This window comes from Camelus ferus, chromosome 7 (genome assembly GCF_009834535.1).
Source record: "Camelus ferus isolate YT-003-E chromosome 7, BCGSAC_Cfer_1.0, whole genome shotgun sequence".
NCBI lineage: Eukaryota > Metazoa > Chordata > Mammalia > Artiodactyla > Camelidae > Camelus > Camelus ferus.
The window spans coordinates 71702110-71724872 of NC_045702.1; the positions used below are offsets into that span (position 1 = coordinate 71702110).

The 22763-nt window shown below is 33.0% G+C and overlaps 1 protein-coding gene across 2 annotated transcripts in view; it reads left to right on the forward strand.

The window, feature by feature from the left end:
- The first annotated feature begins 2193 nt into the window (after positions 1–2193).
- The window catches only part of GNAT3 (G protein subunit alpha transducin 3), a 50487-nt gene continuing 29917 nt past the window's right edge, over positions 2194–22763 (forward strand). Inside the window, exons 1-3 of one of the 2 annotated variants that reach the window (XM_006187027.2) lie at positions 2194–2426; positions 18515–18557; positions 22616–22757. In XM_006187027.2, the coding sequence (XP_006187089.1) occupies positions 2309–2426; positions 18515–18557; positions 22616–22757 (303 nt within the window). In that variant the 5' untranslated portion in view covers positions 2194–2308. The remainder of the gene's footprint in view (positions 2427–18514; positions 18558–22615; positions 22758–22763) is intronic. The other variant, XM_032484128.1, reaches the window with a different exon arrangement.

Sequence of the window (22763 nt, forward strand, 5' to 3'; positions counted from 1 at the left end):
CAAAAGGCTCCAGGTCTCCATAAATTTATTACAAGAAATAACTTTTGAACATTTCTGATGTCAGCACTGTGCCCAATACTATGTAGGACATCTAAGCTAATAAGACACTGTCCTCACTCTAGCAGAATTTACTATTTTATTTTCATCTTTATCATAGGTCCAGAAAGCCATCGTCCTAAGTGAAGCAACATGGATTAAGTATTAACAAGTCCAGCTCATTAGTGAAGCTGTGTCCCAGGCACCCAGGGGAGGAGGCTGAGAAAGAAGCCTATTTCCTCTCTGGCTCTCCCCAGCCTGCGTCCCCTAAATATAGATCCATCTTGAATTTTATGTCATGATTACTTTAGTCACTGATGGAAAAAAAACTCCACGTACTTTACTCTCAAAGCTGATGACTAAACATTCTGGGTTACATGGAAAAGTAAAAATTCATCATTTCAAACAGTGCAGAAAATGAACTACTTCTGAAATCAGGCACCAGGTCAGTTTTTGTCAATAACCCACTTAGAAGTCTTAGTAAAATGCATCCTCTTTCAAAGCTGGGGTATGTCCCCACCAAAAAGCTATGGGGTATATTTACTTGAATGCAAATTATACCAAGAGTATTACCAGTTCGTAATATGCTATGGAACATAGAAGAGTCTTTTATACTCAGGGTACTCTGTATATTTAATGTTGATGTAAAAACAAAAGGCAAAAAGAGATTTATTTTAATGTTTGTGTCATTTTGTGTTGCTGTTAGCATGGATTCCATGTTCAGGGGTGAGTATAAATAAAACAGTCAGTGCAAATCTTGTTCCTTTGGGGCAGGCCCTTTGCCTAGTAAAAGCAACACCACTTAATTTGCATGGATTCTTGCATACCTATCTTTCCATATCTTTACACTGTCATAACACGGCTTTGGAAGGATGAAATCCACAAAGTTTTGACTATGCTTATGTACTGGCAGATGAATACTTCATGTGAAAAAGTAAACAAAGCAGGCTACGTATTGAATTTGGCAGACTATTTCCTTGTTCTATGAATATACAAAAACCCACCTGTTCAGCCTTTGCCCATGATCCCACAAGAACAGCACTGACATGCTGATGGACTGACTGTATTCTGGCACTTCCTGGTTAGGCACATTCATAAATCCAAAAATGTGTACTGAGAGATTTGCCTGCTGCTAGGTAGCCAACTCGCTTTATAAGGAAAACATCACTTGACTATCTAAGTGTTTTATGCTTCATATAAACAAAAACTTTTTACAACAGAATCTCTGTCCCCAAGCTTAAAGATCTTGAAGAAGGACATGACATCTGTTGGGATAGTCAAAAGGCATGGAACAGATTTAGTATTTTGTATTTACTGTTCCTACTTTTCAAGAAGCAAATGACCTACTCTTTCAAAGAACATTGCTTTTTATTGCCTCGGTACCAAATCAATAAAAGTCCTTCCAACACAGCAGCTGTTGTTTAAGGGCCCCAAAGAGTTGATGCACTGCATAAATCGAACATATTTCAGTGTCTACACCAAGTCGACTCTCAATTAATGTTGATGGATTGACTTTCTCACAAGCAGTAAAAGCTCAATTTATTGAGATCTATCCTATGAGACTAAAATCAGTAATTTAGGGGACTTGTGTGTTGCATTCTGTTTGGCAATACAACAATGTGTACAGGTGTAAGAACTATATATATTTGTTTCCATTTTTTTAAGTGTTTTCTAATTAACTGACAGATGCCAAAAGATTCTCAATCATTCTGAATCATAACCTAAGCATAGAAAGACTAGAAATCTGGATGATTCAATATAAAAATTCTGAGAGTGATACTGGAGCAATTACAAAGAATTTGAAGACCCAGATAGCTGAAGATAAGATGCAAGCTTGTTGATTAGTAACAATAACTTTAAATCATGTAGCAAAGATTGCCTATTAGTGAGAAATATGCCTTTTGAACTGCTCATTTCAGATTATCTTTAGCGGACAGATTTTGACAACTTTCTGCATTATTGTATGCTATTCTCTAAGGAAGATGAGCAGGATTTTGAAGATGTGCCAGAAGTAATCATTTAACTTGAAAGCATAATGAATTTCCTCTTTAGCTATCAACCACACAACCCTATGGTTGTATAGTTTTACCCTTTGATCAGGTGACAGCTGGGAAAGCAATACCTTAGTCAAAGCAGAGTGTTGGAGAGGAGGGAATGGGCTGTCAGGGACGTCAGCAGAGCACTGCTTTTGCACCCTATGTCCAAATCAGAGCTCTGCTTGACATTTTAAAAAGTTTGAGCAGATACACTGACCAGTATCTAACACTGCAAGATGGGAAGTGGAATTAGTTCTGAGAGCAAGGAGTCAGCCAAAAGATCCAAAGAACTAGAGAAAAAGCTTCAGGAAGATGCTGAGCGAGATGCAAGAACAGTAAAATTGCTGTTATTAGGTAATATCATTTTTTCCTTTGCCTTTAAAACCCTGATTTTTTTTTTCAATTGTGATGTATTTACTTTTCTCAAACTCTGATTTCAAGGGTGTTACTATAAGAGAGATTTATTATGAAAATGTGTCTGGAACTTAACTAGACTTTATGTTTCCTCTATAAATATTCATTTTTGTTTAGCATTTTATTACATGATTTTTGTTAAGCACAGAGACAAATATTTATTAGCTGACTCAATTTCTGTGTCAGTAATTTATCATTAGGAAAACTCATGTACATTTATTATTTTATAGTACCCTAACAATTTCCTGAATAGCAACTTAATGTGGAAAATAATCCTTTAATTACAAGTTATAAAGGTTTATGTCATTTTGTTTGAAAATGTTGAGTTGTTTAATATCAACATTAATTTGTGATTTGATTATTTGTGCTATTAAAATCAATTAGTCTCAAGTTATTTAGAGAATAATGATAGAGTAAATTATACTAATATTATTCAGGCTTCTGAATACTGCCCGTAATATATCTGTGTACTTGAAAAATACTCTATTTAAATCCTTTTAGGGTATTTAAATATTCATTCAGGTCAGGATTTCTCTTATCTTTTATTCCCTCAAAACTCAGCACATTGTTTTACTACAACTATAAATTCCATACACGTTTAATGAATTAAACGTGTATGGAATGAAAACAATCCATATACCACATTTTCTTAACACAGAATTTTTACTATGTAGTGGTCACTGGAAGGTACGTATGTTTTTGAAATAAAGACCTACAAAAAGAATACAAAACGAGGGCTTTCATTTACTCATAGTTGTGTTTTCTTCCTGCTCTTAGATATACACAAAAGGACTTCATTTTATTTTAGAATTGTGAATTTTTCACACAACAAAATGTTCTCATATATGTGGGGGAGGGGTGGAATGGTCCCTCTGCTGTGTGTAATTTGCTCCCTGTGACCAGAGTATCTCAGAAACCCACTACAGGATTCTTAGCACTTGCTCCCCAAGGAAAGGAAACACTCTCTCCCTTTATGCTCACGTCTTGATGCCTCACACTTGTCCAGAGCAATGGCAAATAACCACCTAGAGAGGCCGGTAACTTAGAAAGAGTTGGGGTCAGCTCTTACGAAATGAGCAAATATACTTTCCCTAACACTCGAGAATATTCGCTGAAGCTTTGATCAAGAGTGCAAATAATGTGGACATAGAGAAAGCAAATAAAAGGTGAGAGGGAAAACCAAGCATTCCTGCAAATGCATTGTGTCCCTCTTGTACAAAAAACAACAGCACAAGAGTAGTGATACATTAAAAATCCCCATGTTTGAGTAAAATTTCAAAAGAATAGACTTATTTTCAATATACCAATTATTTTTTAGGTTAGAGTGTGAGCTAGATTAAGAAGAAGGGTAGCGTTTTGTACCAGAGATATCAGAGAGTCATTAGTGGTACTATTACATCTTTTGCTTTCCTTAGACAATCACAATCGCATAACTTCATTTCCAGTGCCACGAGACTTACTTGGTTCCAACACTATGTAGACTGAACTTCTCAGTCACATCTTATTTACACAAATGAATCAGATTCCCTTCAGCTTCTCCTGTTGCTATGGTATTCCAAACACTGGACTGTTTTCACTACTGGACTCTATGAGTTCTATGTCTAATGATTAACTTGTCAAAGCCAAACAACAAAGCCTTATAACAACTCTGCTCCAATTCTCATTTTTTAAATTGAACACCAATTCTCTAAACTATAATCTTTATATTTAACTTGGATTCATGAAAATATGATAAAAGCATTCAGTGGAACTAAACTAAACCTTCCTACCCTCTCATCCCACACCACCCTCAAATCTCCTCACTCACAAAATCTATTTAATTTCTCCCATCATTGAAGCAGTGATTCTCATTCATCAGCCTGGTCCTAACAAATGTTTATGTTTATTAATGAGTGTATGTCACGTGGCACAAACCAGTTAAGAGTTACCAGTAATCAGACCCTGAGGCTAACTCTATTTTTATAAAAATTAGAAATCTGAAACACATTTTTGACAGAATTCATTCTTTATGTTGATACTCTTATTATCCAATGAATTTCTAGGTGCTTAAACCCAATACAACGTTCCAAATTTAACACGGAGTATTAAGCGTATCACTGGACACAAGATTTCATGGAATCAGAAGAGCTATATTGTAATGCTACTCTATAAGTAAAGGTCACCTTTTTATCATAACTTTCAGACATTCAGTAAAATTATAGAACAAACACAAAATCTGTTTCTCTAGCAAAAAGCAGGCTTCAGGAGAGCACTAGAGACAATACATATTCCTGGCTCATTTGATAACTCCTATCAAAAGAATAATATCATGTACTTAACAAAAGAAATAGCCTGGAAAGTTGCCCCAGAGGAAGTGCATTTTAATAAGGAAAACAATTGCTAATGAATAAACTGTTCTCTTTCATAGACTTCCTATGTCAGTTGTTTTGTCTTAATTTATAAATGTTTGATTAAACTTAAATTCTGTTCAAAAGAAATACCTCTTAGTTGATTGTGGAATCAATGTGGATCTATTTTTCCTCTGTCTCCTCTCTTTATTATTTCAAATTTTAGTTCAAATTTATTTATTTACCACATTATTTTTTTTGTATTTTTACAAATTTCCCTCAAGAGATCTGGTTAGATTCAGAACTCTGAAGTACAGGGAAAAAAATAGTTTTGTTTTTTTCTTCTTATTTGAAACCTTGCCACTTTCACTCTACAATTCTCAGTAAAAATATCAAAATAAGCTTTTAGCCAGTGATTTCCAACATCAATGTTCATGGTGTTCATGGACTGTTCATCACTGGTATTCTATGCCTTTAGTTCTAAAATTATTTATTCTTTATTTTTCTATGTGCTATGTTGTAAACATTACACTATTATTTTTTAATGGTGCCATTTCTGAGTTTTATTGTTTTAAAATGTTATTCCAGTCATCTGGCTCTTAGAAATATGAACCTGGATGAAGTTTAAAATTTTTTAATCTACTTTAAATGTGCTTATATATACTTAGCTATTCAACATTTTCAGATTTTCCAACTCGTGCCGCTTATTCAACCAATGGCTATTTTGGAAGATCTGCCACTTTTTTAGTATGACAGTAGGAGAATTATAATGATTCTGATTCTATTTAAAGCTTATTACAAAATAATTGGTAAAATAAAACTTGGAAAACTGGAATTAGCTAAATAGGTCTGTCCACCTGGCAGAGTGGAGGGAATACAGTTTAACTCTGGTAGAGTGTGTTTGTAAGCCATTTGAGGTAAAAATTGATTTGATAATATTTTCATTGAGTGTTTGGTTTTTTCACTTCTCTGAATGACCTAAGCTAGACACATAACCTCAGAAAAATGATGGCTGTCAAAGCATTTGATGAATTGTAAAACTCCGGACAAATGGGATTATTCTTACTGTAGGTTCCTAGAATTGTAGGTTTTGAAATAAACTGAATATCAATAAATGAATATAATATTTCTTCTGTTGTGTATACCAAGAGAAAAAAGGACATAAGACTTGGGATATATCAAAATTCTTATTTGTATTCTTTTTTTTTTTTTAAATGGTCTTTTCATTTTTAAAAACTATTTCTATATATGAGTGAGAGGATGCAGGAAACTGGAGGTGTTCCTGAGTCACTGGCTAGATTATAAATGATCAAATGTAAGAAGCTGTATTTTGAATTTCTATTACAACAATAGAGTCAATGCCTATTGTGGATGTGATCCACATAAACAGATCCCCTGAAATAATTAATTATGTTACCATTAAAACTTGCAAAGCAGAATTAGGAGAATTAAAAAGAAAATTTCTTTCTGATTACTAGCAATGAGAATCTTGTGAGCAACAAGAGGGACATATTCCTGAATAGTGTTTCCAATTTTTTATCTGTCCAAATTAAAGTAATCTTTTCTTCCTTTAATAATACTACATTAAAAATATTTGGGGGGGTTGGGAGAGGTAACTTGGTTTATTTATTTATTCTTACAGGAAGTACTGCGGATTGAACCCAGGACCTCATGCATGCTAAGCATGCACTCTACCACTAGAGCTATACCCTCCCCCTCTAACAATACATTTCTGTTTTAAAATATTATACACTATTATTTTGTTTCTAAAGATACCAACCTTATGAGTGCACGAATATTTTTAATACAAATATTTAAAATTGCTTTTCAGTAGAGAGAAAACAGGGAGAAAAGGTCTACTTGGACCGTTTCAATTTGTCTCCAAAGTGCAACGAACTACTTGTACCAAAGCAATTCAAACGTTATAGAGGCAAAGCCAAATATTTAAAACGCTGTGTTTATTTATAAAGAATGGCAGATGGCAGCATCAAATAGCTTTTTCTACAATGTCCCTTTCTTTCCAATCGGCGGAAAGTGCTTAGACAAATGTTTTGCATATATTTGGCTGTTTCAGATTAATTTATCTCAAATAATCAGTAGACATTAAACATAAGGCTCACAAGTCTCTCACATAAAAGATGCAAACAATTTATTACGGCATTCAGTATTTAGCCAAATGATGGTGTTTGTTAATGAGATTAAATTATCTTGTCTTGCTGAGAATAACTCTTGTTAACAATAATTTAACAGAGCTTCTCTAGTAGTATCACAGAACATTTTTACCTTCATTTGTTTCATTCAAACCTGAATTACTGATTCAAGAGCAATATACCACTATTAAAAATATTCATGTAACCAATATGAATCATTAATAAAAATTATCTACCCTTCCTTTTTGTTAAAAAGAGGGCAGGAAAACATTGGATAGTGTAAAACCTCTATAATATTTTTCATAAAATATACTTCCAGGTAGATTCAGATTCATATTCAGAATCTATCTCTTTTGTTTCCTCTAAATACATCAATACTTTTAGAATCTGAACCTAAAGTAGGATTCAAGGTGAAACTGAGGGTTAGACTCATCAAGATATGAAAATATCTATTGTTTATTAGATCCCAGTGCTGATGAAAGTAAACTCATGGGTTTAATTCTTGCCTCAATATTTTATACTAAAACAGAATGAATTTGTTATTTAGAATTGCGCCTTTTTTAAGATATCTGGAAATTGCACTCTCTGACCAGCATTTGATTTTTTTATCTCTCATACTTTTTCACGCTTATTGAATTAGTTCTTTGATTTCACAGAATTCCCTTGAAAATCACCCACTTTGTGTGTGTTCCTCCTAAAGTCTGAAATGTTCTGTCTCCCTAATCTTCTACCTTAATTGGCATTCATACCCTCAAACCTGGATAATTTCTGAAAGTTCTCCATTTAATACTGTTCTAATAACACTATTTCAACTGATTTCCTCCAAAGCGATGTTACTCAATTAACATCTTTTCAGCCCTCAATTCTGATATAACCCTGGCCCCCATGAAAACTTATTTTCTTCATTCCCAGGTGTTAGAGAATAAAACGATGTATCATCTTCAGTTTCCTGGCTTACAGTTTCCTGTTTCTAACTTTAGCAGGGCTAATAATTTTACTTATTCCTACTAAGTTTTCTACTAAGATACCTTGAAAGACGGCTGCTTCTACATTTCCAACATCACCTTCATCTAGACTCTCCTCCCCTCCCACCTCACCCTAGATGACCACCCCTGTGTAAGATAGTGATCAGTCATCATCTCCAAACTCACTAAACTTTTATTTACTCTCTTCTGCTTCATCTAGTTTTAAGGAATTGGTGGTACTCCATTTTCACTTAAGGCTAGTTTTAGCCTTTGTGCTATAAATTCTACCTCTTTCCATATTTTAAGAATTTTGCTTTATGAATTATTTTATTTCTTTGCTATTTTCAAAATTCTTCTCTGCTATCTCCTTCTTCCTGGCATAGAATGGTATTCTCTATTCACCTAAAAAAACTTTACTTCTATAACCCCTTTATGAGTATTATAAGTATCTTTTAAAATCTTTTTATACTGAAATGTTTCTCAAAGTAGTCTATGCTCACTGATTCTATTTCTATACCATCTACATTCTCATCAGTTAATTGCAATCTAACTTCTATTTCCTTCCCTTTACTAAAAAATGATCTCTCACAGAACCCTGATAACCTATAATTCATGAAACTCAAGACTTCAATAACTGAATCTCTCTTCTTTCTAAACTCCTGTACTATCTGCAATAGTTCCTCGTCTTTTATATCCCTTCACTCCTAACGTCATTGGAAACTTGTTTACCTGTCCATTTAAAAGTGGTTTCACTCACCAAAGTTTGTCCTTGGGCCTTTGTTTTTCAATCTGCACTCTCTCAGGGACCTCCTATCAGGTCTTAACTATCCCTTCTAGAAGAATGACCCTAATATCCCTTCTTCTATGCAATTTCTTGATCCATATTTGCAAATTCCTATTATCAATGACCTGATTGTATGTTGGGAGACCTCAAAATCATTTAACAAGTTTATATTGCTCCCTATTCATCTCCAAACTTTTCTAAATGAGGTTCCTCATTGCATTCTTCTCCATTATGTCAACTCAGTACTTCAATCTTCCTTAGCTCCTTTCTTTGGGATCATTCCCCATCCAAAACTCGATCTTGTTACAAAGTTTAGCTTTAGCTCTACCACTGATAGAATGGATCTCACATTTCCCCTCACTGCTCCTGTTATTGTTTTCAATCTACAAGGAAACCCCGTGAAATCAATAGTATTTTCACTATATAGAGAAGACAAGGAGAACTTTAAGAAGGTAAATCAATTTCAAAGATCACAAGTAAGTTTACAGGAGAAAAAAGCCTTTTATTTTTATCATCGTCAGTTTTAAATTACTATCTGCCTTCTAAGTTCTATGACAACAGAGAACATGTCTACTTTGGCTCTTCATTGAATTCCTACAGCTTGGCACAGGAAAGCATGCATGCATAATGCAGGAAGAATGACAGAATCAGAATCTAAAATATTTCTGTTAAGTTGTTCATGGTGACTAAAAGCATAGACATACATTTAGCATTTGGAAAGAGAGCTGAAAATAGCCATATATGTCATCTCATAAGGAGTTTATTTTTTAGGTCAGTGAAGTTTGATAGGTTTTAATAATGTAAATGCAATTGATAATACTTGGATTTTTTGTCAAAGACCATCCTGGCTATGCTATGAGACAAAGATTCTATGAGGATAACCAAGGTGAGAGTGTGTAAATTTATATATATATATGAAAAAGGCAAATGGCAGAGCATTAATAGTTGGTAAAAGTGAAGGATATATAATATAGGTTTCTAGTGTACTATTTTCTCAAACTTCTGTAGGGTTTATGTACTATGAAAATTAAAAAATTGAGAAAAGTGTACACTGGGATTTTTTTTCTAGCAAAATAAAATACACAAATATATCTGCAAATTCATCCATGTTACTTTACAAATGAATTCTATCAAATATCTCATGAGCAGATCATTTTAAAATCACATAAACTTTTTTAGGAAGTTCTTCTTGATGCATTATTTGACAACCTTGAGAACAAAACTTGTCAAAGACAATGATAGGACACTCTCCTTCACAAACGTAGATCCAAAAATCAAACCAAAATATTAGCAAACTGATTCTAGTAAGGTTAAAAAAAAAGAAAAAAAAAAAGAAAAAAGCCAGAGTTGGGAGGGGGAGTTGTCTCAAGAATGCCTGGTTGAAATACTATTAAAACATTAATTAATACTATTCACATTATCAAATGAAAGGAGAAGGATCATCATGATGACAACAGGAGGTACACACATACACACACACACACTCAATAGATGAACTTTTTTTATCCATTCCTGACATAAACTTATAATTAGGACTAGAAGGCATTCCCTTAACTAGATAAACAGTAAGCACAAAAACCTTCCATAACTGTCACACTTAATGACAAACATTTAGCATCACTGACTACAGATAGCAAACAGGGACTTATGGGCATGATAGTTTCCTACCCTTGACCTTCCCCTCTTCCATGCTCTTATCAGAGATTCGCATGAAAGTAGACAGGGCAAAATTTAACACTTGAGTAAAATTCAGAATTTGGAAGGCTATAGCGACAGGTAGAGTCAAGTATTCTAAGTGATCTCAACTAGCAGAAATAATTGGCCCAAAGAGCAAAATGGAATTTAATAAGATATATTTGAGGTTAAAAATCAACTATACACATGTAGTATACACATGTAGTAAGAGGGAGGATCTATTTACTAAGAGGTAATCTGAGAAAAAAGCAGAAAAATATTGATTACTACAAGATCAATACAGGTAAAAGAATGTAAAAAAGCTACAAAAAAAAAAAAAGAAAGAAAGAATAAAGAAAAGGAGGCAAACTAATCATGGTCCCTATTAAGAAAAGTATTCTACTTAGAAATAAGCACCAGATTGAGGCAGACCTACGTTGCATCCCTATCCAACTACATCAGAGTATCAGTGCTGTCAATAAAATCACCTGATGTCTATGGCATAGTTTTCAGTCACACAGTGTTTCAGAAGGACATCAGCTTTGGCATGGAGTGTAGTTCAGAGGGTAAAGGGTCTAAAAATCATGTTCCACAAGAAAAGATTAAAGGAATGAAGCATGTTATACTTAAAACATCTCTTAGAAAAGAGCATGCTTCAAATAATAGAGAATGTTGAGAGCTCATGGCAAGTTCAAGTATGTACCAGGTATTTTATACCTGTATTTTAATCTACCCAAACCCTAACAGGTAGTTATTAATAAGCCAGCATTAGGAAAGAGGAAACTCATTCTCAGATTAATTCTGACTGAGACACCCGAAGTCAGAAATGAGTACAAGCTCACATTTATCAAATTCCAAAACATGAGTTTTCTTATTACATTTTCTTACCTTCTGTCTAGACTATCTGAAGGGATGTAATGTAGAAGAGACAGATAATTTTGTTGGTGCTCAGTAAGAAAGAGGAATAGTGAGTGGAGTAAAATTAAGTTGCTTCAAAAAGGGCTATCCTAAAAATCTTTTATGCCAACAGTCTACCAGCAGATGACAAGCAGACACTGCATACCCATATGTCTATGGAAGTTTACATCTTTCATATTAATTTAAAATAAGTGATTTTTAAATAATTTATAACTGTTGAATTAATTTTGATATTGACATTACCAGTGCATACCTAAAAAGAAAGCAACACTACAGCATTACTATGGGAGCCAGGATACATAATTTCTTTGTTTTAAGGTAGATCTGGGACTTTGGAGGAGTTTCATAGTCTCAACTAAACTCATTTTTCTCATGCATAGAATGGAGATACAGAAACAGCTGGTTGATTTCTAAGGTTTCTTCCTTCTACACAATTATGTGAGTTTTAAGACCACCTACAAAAAAACCTATGCACACTTACAAGTCAAAAAGTTTATTTTCATTTGGCCTGTTTTAACAAGTTGTATGAAATGAGCAATCAAGCCTTGAGTGTGTTCAGTTGAAGTTCACTTACGGGTTTAGATATCATGTAGCTTTAAAATTGTTTTCAGTATTTGCAAATAAAAATGTGAGATAAAATCTCTTCTTATTAAGAATGAAATAATTTATGAATATTAAAGTATGAATTAAGTATAAATTTAAATATGTAATTATTTGAAACATTTTCTACTCCAAGGTAACAAATGTGTATCTTGTTAAAATTTCCTCAGTACTCCTTGACCCAGATAATAATATTACTGATGATCATACTAGGTGTGGCCCTTCCTAATTAGGAAGGAAGAGATTATTTCAGGATGTCCTTGGCCTATGTAAACAAACATGCTATTTTGACGTCTATATCTGACTCCATAACATTATCTAATCTTACAAGAAAGGAATAATTACTGTGAACTAAGACCCAAAAACACAGAGACTGGGATTCAATTTATTACTGAGATAACTTTACAAAGGGGTTCCAAATAATAGATAAGATTTTGCAGAGTAGCTTTTCTTTAGGAACTTTCCTGTCAATGCTCTAGTTGTCTATCCTGGACCTTCATATATAAGCCTTAAGTCACTACAGAGAGCAAGAAATGATCCAGTTGCCTTTTTTAAAGTCTTCCAAAAGAAAATGTTAATGTTTCATACAGAGTTTAATAATAATAATAAAAAGTACTTGTTATTTTTCAAAAATGATTGATTATTCTGCTAATCTGAGACACATTGTGAATGATCAGTTATCAACAACTTTTATATAATAACACACCCACTAGCATCAAAAATAATTTTGGAAACTTGCTAGGTCTTACTGACATCAGTATGATTACCAGCTGGCCATATTTATGAAGCATAAAAGACCACTTTGAATGTATGTCAATTCTCTCATGTAGTCTAAAAAATCACTTTTTTTTTCCAAATTTATGATAAATTTTTGACTAGTCATTAATATAGAATGACTCTAATGAAATTTGGCAGTTATTGTTTAAAATTTTTTTAAACAATGTGTCCAATAGTGGTTCTTAATTGATACTGTATTTTTCAATGATATATATGCTAGTACAATTCCTGAAAATTCTTTGTACATTATTTCATTATTCTCAATGCAGGTAATTGATTTAAATAAAAATTATCTGAATTATTTTCACTTCATTTTAGAAGTCAGATATTATAGCATTATTTAAGGAAATGTAATTGATAGTCAGAAATGAGACATTCTTTTCTCAGACTTAGATTTCCTCCTAAGTCTTTTTCCCCAGTATTTCCAGTCCAACTGAATAAAATGTAATACTAAATACACCTGAATGGACAAGTACTGGAGTTCCTACTGGGCCCACTGGTTTTCCTTCCATATACCTATAACTTTGCAGTTTTCCATATAGCAAAATTTGAAAACATATGTCTAGAAAAGATATCCTACAAATCTGTCATCTGTGTAGGATGATGCTACAATTTCTACTATCCCCTTCTACTGCTGGAGAGTTTAAAACAAACCTACTAAGGAATGTTTTATAATCTTATTGGGCTTTTCTTATCAAACTTTTCTTTCAAGTGATGTACAACCTCGAGCAAAGTAGCAAATTATATAAAGCCAGCAAACCAAGATATTGTGTAAATCTCACTGATTTACTCTTGCCAGTCTCACAAACAAGTAATGTGAAACAATATAGCCAGTTGTCTCCTGAAAAGATGTGAGGCAATATTTTAATGGGATTTTCATTTTAATCTCAAATATTTCATTCATGGACATAATAGCCTTTGTTCAATGAAATGGTTATTTCCAATCTATGAGTTTGTGTATGATTACATTAAAAATCTATGAAGAATGATCATCTCAATAGATGCAAAAAAAGCTTTTGAGAAAATCCAAAATCCATTTATGATTAAAAAAAAAAAACCTCTCCAGGAAGTGGACATAGAGGGAACATACATTAACATAATAAAGGCCATATGTGACAAATCCACAGCTAACATCATACTCAATGGTAAAAAGCTGAAAGCATTTCCCTTACTAAGATCAGGAACAAGACAAGGATGCTGTCTGTCACATTTATTCAACATAGTTTTGGAAGTCCTAGCCATAGCAATCAGAAAAGAAATAAAAGGGATCCAAATTGGGAAAGAAAAAGTAAAACTGTTACTGTTTGCAGATGACATGATACTATACACAGAAAATCCCAAGGACACTACCAGAAAACTACTAGAGTTCATCAATGAATTCAGTAAGGTTGCAGATTAAAAAATTAATATTCAGAAATCTGCTGCATTTCCATATACTAACAAAGAAATATCAGAAAAAAAAATTAAGGAAATAATCCCATCTACCATCACACTGAAAAGAACAAAATACCTGGGAATAAACCTACCTAGGGAGGCAAAAGACCTGTACTACAAAAACTATAAGACACTGATGAAACTGAAGACAACACAAACAGATGGAAAGATACACCATATTCCTGGATTGGAAAAAATCAATATTGTTAAAATGGCTATACTACCCAAGGCAATATGCAGATTCAATGCAACCCCTATCAAATTACCAATGCCATTTTTCACAGAACTGGAACAAAAAAATTTTTTAATTTCTATGGAAACCGTAAAGACCTTGAATAGCTAAAATGATCTTGAGAAAGAACAGAGCTGGAGGAAATCATGATCCCTGACTTCAGACTATACTACAAAGCCACAGTAATTAAAACAGAACAGTACTGGCACAGAAACAGACACATAGATCAATGGAACAGAATAGAAAGTCCAGAAATAAACCCTTGTACTTATGGTCAATTAATCTATGACAAAGGAGGTAAGAACGCATAATGGAGGAAAGACAGTCTCTTCAGTAAGTGGTGCTGGGTAAACTGGAAGCTACATGTAAAAAAACGAAATTAGAATATTCTGCAATGCCATATACAAAAATAAACTCAAAATGGACTAAAGACCTAAATGTAAGGCCAGATACTGTAAAATTCCTAGAGGAAAACATAGACTGACACTCCTTGACATAAATTGCAGCAATATTTTTTTCAATCTGTGTCCTAGAATAAGGGAAATGAAAGCAAAAATAAGCAAATGAAGCCTAATTAAACTTAAAAGCTTTTGCACAGCAAAAGAAACCAGAAACAAAATAAAAAGACAATCTATGGAATGGGATAAAATATTTGCAAATAATGAGAGCAACAAGGGATTAATTTCCAAAATAAACAAACAGCTCATTCAGCTTAATATCAAAAAACAAAAACAAAAACAAATCCAATCAAAAAATAAGCAGAAGACCTGAACAGACATTTCTCCAAAGAAGACATACAGATGGCCAACAGGTACATGAAAAGATGCTCAATATCGCTAAATATCAGAGAAATGCAAATCAAAACTATAATGAGGTAGCACCTCACACCAGTCAGAATGGCCATCATTAAAAAATCTACAAATAATAAATGCTGGGGAGGGTGTGGAATATAAATTGGTGCAGCCGTTATGGAGAAGAGTATGGAAGTTTCTTAAAAAACTAAAAATAGAGTTATAATCCTGGGCATATGTTAACATATACACACTACTATATATAAAATAGATAAAGAACAAGGACTTACTGTATAACACAGGGAACTATATTCAATATGTTGTATTAATCTATAATGGAAAACAATCTGAAAAAGTATATATGTATATATTATATGTATATATACATACATATGTAAGTATATATATGTATACACACATACGTATGTTATATACACATATATACACGTATAACTGAATCACTTCGCTGTACATCTGAAACTAACACAACATTGTGAATAAACTATATTTCAATAAAAATAAAGTTTTTAAAAGGAAAAATAATATAAATAGAAAATTTAGAAATACAAAAGCAAAAATAAGTTATAATTTTTCCATATTAAAAAAATCTATAATGAAAGATTAGCAAATTGCTAAGGCTGATTTTGCATTCATCAGCTTTGTGGTCAAATTTCACACTGTGTGTTGTGAACCACACTAGCATAAAACTATAGGGCCAAGTATGCTGGAGGTTTTCCCAAGAGGAGGATTCTATAAATCATCACCGGCAATAAAATCATTATTTCCCATTGCTTCACCACTCTAATTTCCTCAGTATCCTTAAGGTGGGCAGATACATTTAAATATGTCTGAGAAAAATAAAAAACTTGTGAAGTCGAATTAAATTGAGATAGAGTTATAACTGTTCATCAGTTTAAGAAAATATTGTTAGACAGAAATGTTCAGTGTGAAAAATATATATAACAAAGAAGACGAAACTATTTTTGAAGTATGAGTTTAAAGAATTCATTTGTTTCACTGAGATTCTACTATTAGGCACTATTCTAGGTGCTTTGGATACATGAGTGAACAAATAGACAAATTCCCTGCCCTTCTGGAATTTACTGTGCAGTGTTGGAAAACAGACAGGAAAAGCTAAGAATAATATGTGAATAATTTGTTACATTGTAGAGTAAGTGCTAGGAAAAAAGGGTAGAGTAGGGAAAGGAAGATAGTGGGTGACTATGGGGTTAAAAATTTAAATATGGTATCAGGGTCCTTTGATTCAATATGGATTTTCATATAATTTGAATAAAATGATGAAATTCAGGGTTACCAGAAGTCATGTTACTTCTGCTTACATAAAATCGTACCAGTTTTGGTAAAACAAGGCAGTTGATTGGCACGCTGGTAAGGGATATGTTTTTCTGTCTATTAATTGGTCTTCCTAAATTGGGGTTTTTCCTGGAAATTTTTTAAACTGCCTACGTTGTGCTGCTTTGAAAGTGTGCCTGTTAATTTTGGACAAATAAGACTTTGAAAATGTCCTGTGACCTAATTTCATAGTCATACATCAAGGTCTTTGCTTCTTTTAAAGATACAGAAATTAGTATGAGAAGACTAAAAATTTACTCTTTAGCATTTTAGATCAGTCTCTTGGTCCGAATCATACTTTGGTATCATATTTTTATTGATAAATAATAAATAAAATTTTAAATAAATTTTAAAAGATATGATTTCATATCAATTATAAAATCTTGAATTTTTCTCAATAAAAATGTACTGATGATTCTATCTAAAAATGTTATGAGCACATTTGTATTACCAGGCATCACCTGCTTTTAGTGACTCCCTGCCTTTCTCCCGTCTATGAAATCAGAACTCTCAGACTTCAAGAAATTGCCTGAGTTTGCTCCTCCCCCAACCCCATCCCTCACATGTGTAGGACTCATAAATAAAAATTAAAAGCTTGTTTTGATACTCTATCTACATTAATTTTAATCAAATTCTCTCATCATTTTCACTCTCAATTCATATTCACTTATAGTCTCGTTTCACATAGCAGCTATTTTTATTCTATTCGTCATTATAAACATCCTTATATGATTTCTCCTGAGTCCCACTGCATTTATCCTTACACATCACTTCAAATTAATTTTGGTTTGTTGTCATTTAAGAGTCAGTGTTCTTTTTCCACATGGACATTTGGTTGCTCCTACATCATTTGTTTAATATATGGACAGTATCTCTAGACTGTTCTCTTCACAAAACTCTGCAACATTTCTTACATCCTTGGATTCTCAGATAACATCATGTATATTATGTCATTACAGTCTTCTAATAATCTTGAGGTAAGTAATCTCAGTTTAAAAATGAGGAAACTAAGAGGTTAAAGGATTTACTGAAGAGATGTCACACACACACACTCACACACAGGTGCAGAGTCAAACCCTCAAATCTAGGTCATCACACTTTCAGTATTTCTCGGTTTTCATTTCCAAAATAAATATTCCTTAAGGGTAAAGGAGACTCAAATACACTCAAAAGGCCTTGAGACATAGCCTGAAACAATCACTGATTTTTTTCACTAAAGGTTCATGTTTTAAATTTTTTTAATCATGTAAATTTTGTATACTTTTACATGTTTGCCAACCATAGTAGAATACAGTTGTATATTGTGTATTGTCAACTAAATAAATGTTACAGATAAACGCAATTGGTTGTCTATGATATACTATCACCCCGTCCCTACCCCAGAATGTGTAATCCATTTTGAGACACTCCCATATCACTATTATCCCATAGGATCTTAAGGTTTGCTTAGTATTATTAGCAGGTTTCCTATGTTTAAACAGAAGAGAAAATACCTAAGTAACAAGGTAAATATGGATAAAGACAAGAGCCAGTCCTTCAATCAGAATAGGCTTTGAACAGTTCTAGAGATAAAATATTGTTGTTTCTATTGGTTTTTTCTTTTCCTTGCTATTTAATCAAATAAGATATACGAGGAGATATTCTGGGAGAATGAAGGTGATCTGGAGACTATAAAGTTGGGAACACTTGAGGGGAGGGCTGCAAACCCAGGAGATAACAGCTTTCCAAATTATATCCAAATGCAACAACAGAAATTTTTCTGATGGTATACACATCTTGCTTCAGAAGATACACTGCCTTGGAGCCAGAACTATATCTGGAGCCAGTGTCAAAAGAAGGGGGTTGGTACTATTTTGGAAGGTAGACAGCTGGCTACCTTTCTAGGCTTGACAGATTGCTCTCCTTCATTACATAGGAGAGGTGTCTGTTAAGGATTTACCCGTGAGAAAGTGATAGTCACAGGTTTTAATATCTATATAAATTTGGTGTATTAGTTGATAAGACTCCCACCTTCCTGTTGCAGGAGCAGGAGAATCTGGAAAAAGCACCATTGTGAAACAAATGAAGTAGGTACATCCTATCTTAAATGTTTAATATTTGATGTCTGTCCACGTGTTTGACAACTCTTAAAAGAAATACTTTTGGAAAATCTGATTGTCTCTAAATCACAGGTAGTGGCAAGGTTGTCACAAATATTCCTCCTACCCTTTAGCAGAAAGCATAACAGATGAATAATATTATAATTTCCATTTTTCTTTTAAATTTTACCTCTGAACAAGATGAATGCTAAAAGCAATTATGTTTTAAATATATTAATATGGGTATGATCTAGTGCCTTAATATTGTGAGCAAAAGCCATAAACATTTCAAAATATATCAATTAATGATCTATTTGAATATAAGAGGAAACAGTATTTTTAATGTACTTGGCATTTTGCCTACCTAAGAATAAAACATATGTTTAAAGTTATTACCATCATGGACTTCAATTTATTTTTGAATTTATTTTCCCTACTTTTTTTTCTCTTTATAATAAAATAAGTAGACCTGAATTTTTTATTGAGTACATTATGAATACAAAAAAATGCTGTAATTCAAGAATGCCATGCCTCAATGAGTAAAATGGCACTGATAAGTGGAGTTGAATATATGAAACTTCATGGTTCTGTCACTGCTGGAGAATTTTAAATTTAAATTATTAAGAATTTTAAATATACATTATCACTACAGGAGAGGAAGATAATAATTTTTGAGCTTATTTTTCATTATGTTTGAGGATCTTGTTGTTTGGAACATACTCTATAAAGGAATAAGGGTGAAACTGTCTATTTATAATTTAAATAAATTGTTTTCTTTTCCCTGGGTAATAATGTCATGTAGGTTCCATAACAATCAATTTTTAAGTCCCTCTTTTGAAGTCTCCGGTCACCTGTATCTGCAATAAATTTTTGACCTTTCTTCCTGTCTCTGAAGAACAGGACTTCTTTATCATGGTGCCTGATCACACTGCTTTCAGGTTCTTCGCTCAATCCTTGCCCCTGAGGCATCTTGCATTCCCTTTTAACATTGCCTCTGTGTTCACCTGTGCTTTCCTTCAGGCCCCTCTTACCCTTTTTTACCTCTCCATTCTCTCTGAGGTTAAACGCAGAAAAATAAAAGACCAATAATTTGGTCAGATAAATATTAAAACTTAAAAAAAAATAGGAAACTAGAAAAAAATCTGTAATAAATATTATAGACAAATGACTAATAAGTAAAGTAGATTATTAAGAAAAACAATAAGCTGCCCAATATATAGACATGGGAAAAGACTATGGAGAGACAGTTCACAAAATAAAAAATTCAAATAGCTATTAAATATATATATTTTAGTTTATCCTCACTAACATAAAATAAATAAAAATTAATGTCACAATGAGCTATTTTTAATCTTAGCAAACAACAGTTTTAAGATAATATAACCTGATAAGGGTGAAGATTTGAGAAATGAGTATTTCTCACTACTGCTTATAAAAGTATATGCTATAGCAACTTTACAGAAAGAATTTTTGCAATATACAAAGAAAACTGGGAAAATAATTATTGATCTTCTAAATACATTTCTGATCATTTTAATAACAAATATAAATGTTAAAATATATAAAATAAAATAACTGAAATATGGAAATTTATGTACAAAGAGATTTACATCAGCCTTATACAAAATATTAAAATGAGACAGAATAAAATAACCTAAATTGAAATAAAACACAAGCAAATAGGTTATGAAATTGTGGGACTATTTACCCTTTAACTGCAATCTTTTGCATTCATTACAAGTTACATGTATATGAGAATGTTTTAATAAAAATATACTTACGTTAACTGAAAAACCAAGATACAAAATTGCATGAATAAATTTATCCCAACTGTGATTAAATAATTTTTTAATGGAAGAATATATAGCCAATGTTGAAACAATTTGCTGTCAGTAGTAGGACTTAAAGTGACATTACACCTATGTTTTGAATATTGCTGTGCTTTTCACATTGTCTACAATAAGCAAGTACTACTTCTGTTATTAAAAAAGAATCAATCTCCCATTCTGCCCCATTCCTCTTTCCTTTTCTCAGTAGAGTCTCTGTAAAGACAGGTTGACACTAGCTCTCTTGAACTCCTTCCACTTACTCTTCAACCATTTCTATCACTGTTGCCTCTGGTGTATCACAGAAATTGTCCAGTTATAATCTCCTCCAATTTTTTATGAAGTGTTCATGAGTCCTTATTTTAATTCCCTTTGACTCCATTGAGCTTTTCTCTCCCAAAACTTTAGCTTGGCTTTTACCATAACTCTCTTTCCCAATTTACTACCTAATTCTGCCTGCTGTACTCTCAGTTTTTGACTGTATCTTAAATGTTGGTGTCTCTAATGCACCAGGTCCTCTTCTCTGCCTCCTCTATACCTTCATCAAATGAAAATCACTGAAGTCCAGTGATTTTTACCATCATCTTCAAGTGGACTGTCCCAGAATATTTCTTTCCAACTCATACCCTTTGTCTAAACTAGAGAAGCAGATACATCTCTATATTCCAAGGAGACGCCTAAATCAGAATAAACATTAAACTTATCTCCCCATCTGGCCTCTGTTCCCCTAAAATAAATTACAGCAAACCAGGCTCTAAAGGAATACAACTAAGTGTAGTTATACTGATCCCTCACTCTCTTACCAAGTTATGCCACAACTACACAAGTTATGTTTGCAAGCATGTCACTTAACCCGATTGTCACTGCTGTAGTTAAAAAACTCAGCATTTCTGACCTGGACTAATAATACTAATCTTGCTGTGTACTTTCCATCTCCTCCCTCTTTGTTCCACTGCATTATCCACACTGCAACCAACTGATCTCTAAAAATATGGTTTCTCTCTTTCCTAAATTGAACTCTTCACCTATACTGTCAAGATCAAACTCTTTGACATGGTAAATAAGACACTTCAGAGTTGTTCAGCTCTTGCTTATCTCTTCATCTTAATGCCTCATAGTTTCCCCCTTCCTACTCTCTGCTTCAGAAATGCTGAACTTTTGCAGTTGTATAGACTAGCATACTAGGGATGCAGTATAGCTTAGCGCCATGGTTGAAGCAGAAATAGAGCAATTACTGGCAATCAAATATCAAAAACAATAAATAATAAATACAGGTACTGCCTTTACTCATTTCACTGAAAGTCCTTGTATTTAAAGGCTTTAGTATCTTGGAAGGCATTTGTGTTCTTTTTCCCCTTGTGCTAGAGCCTCTGTGTACATGGATATAACACAAATCTTTAGTCATATGTATTCTAAATGATGACTAATGAACACACACCACTTTTAAAAACAATAAGAAAAAAACCAGAAAGGATTAAGAACATATTATGCAATGAAGTGATCAGCATATACAAAGACTTTAGCTTTTAATAGCTGCGTATTCCAAAACTATTAGTAAAACGTTGCATTCTGATTGAATGAGTGGAAGGTAATGAAAAGTTCAGCCAAGTTAAATGTCTAGGCACTTTCAACTCTGAGAACTCCGTGGCACGTACACATGTGGAAAAGCAACAAGGGACTTAACAGAGGGCAATTACCTACATTGAAAAAAAAAAAAGATGCCTTTGTTACTGTTATAAATAGAAAGCAGGCACTCCTATTTTCCTGTGTCTTAAGTGATAGGAAAAGATGTCCATGTTACACTAAATTACTTCACATCCTCTAGACATCATGTTGTAAACACTACAAAATGCTTCAGAACTCTGTATATATCTTTGTCCAAGGAATCTGGGAATCTTTCTCTTGAAAAGAAATAACCTTGCTAAGTAAAAAGCTCATGAATTACCCATTTTACACGGATTTATCTAGAGCAAATCCTAAATCCTCATTGTATTCAGCGTTAGGAGATCAGAAAGAAAATATGCATTAAACCCCAATGAAAATAAAAATCCAAAGCTGTAAAATTGTTCAGATTTAGTTTATACATATGGACAAAATTCTTCCTTTTCTAACAATTACATATTGTAATTTTATTCAAGCAAGTTATTATTGATGTGTTTTAGTATTATTAAAAAAAATCAATTGTTCAACTCACAAAAGCTTTTCGTGTTTAAATTACAGGATCATCCATAAAAACGGTTACAGTGAACAAGAATGCATGGAGTTCAAAGCAATAATTTACAGTAATACATTGCAATCCATCCTAGCTATTGTGAAAGCCATGGCAACCCTTGGGATTGATTATGTAAATCCCAGAAGTGCAGTAAGT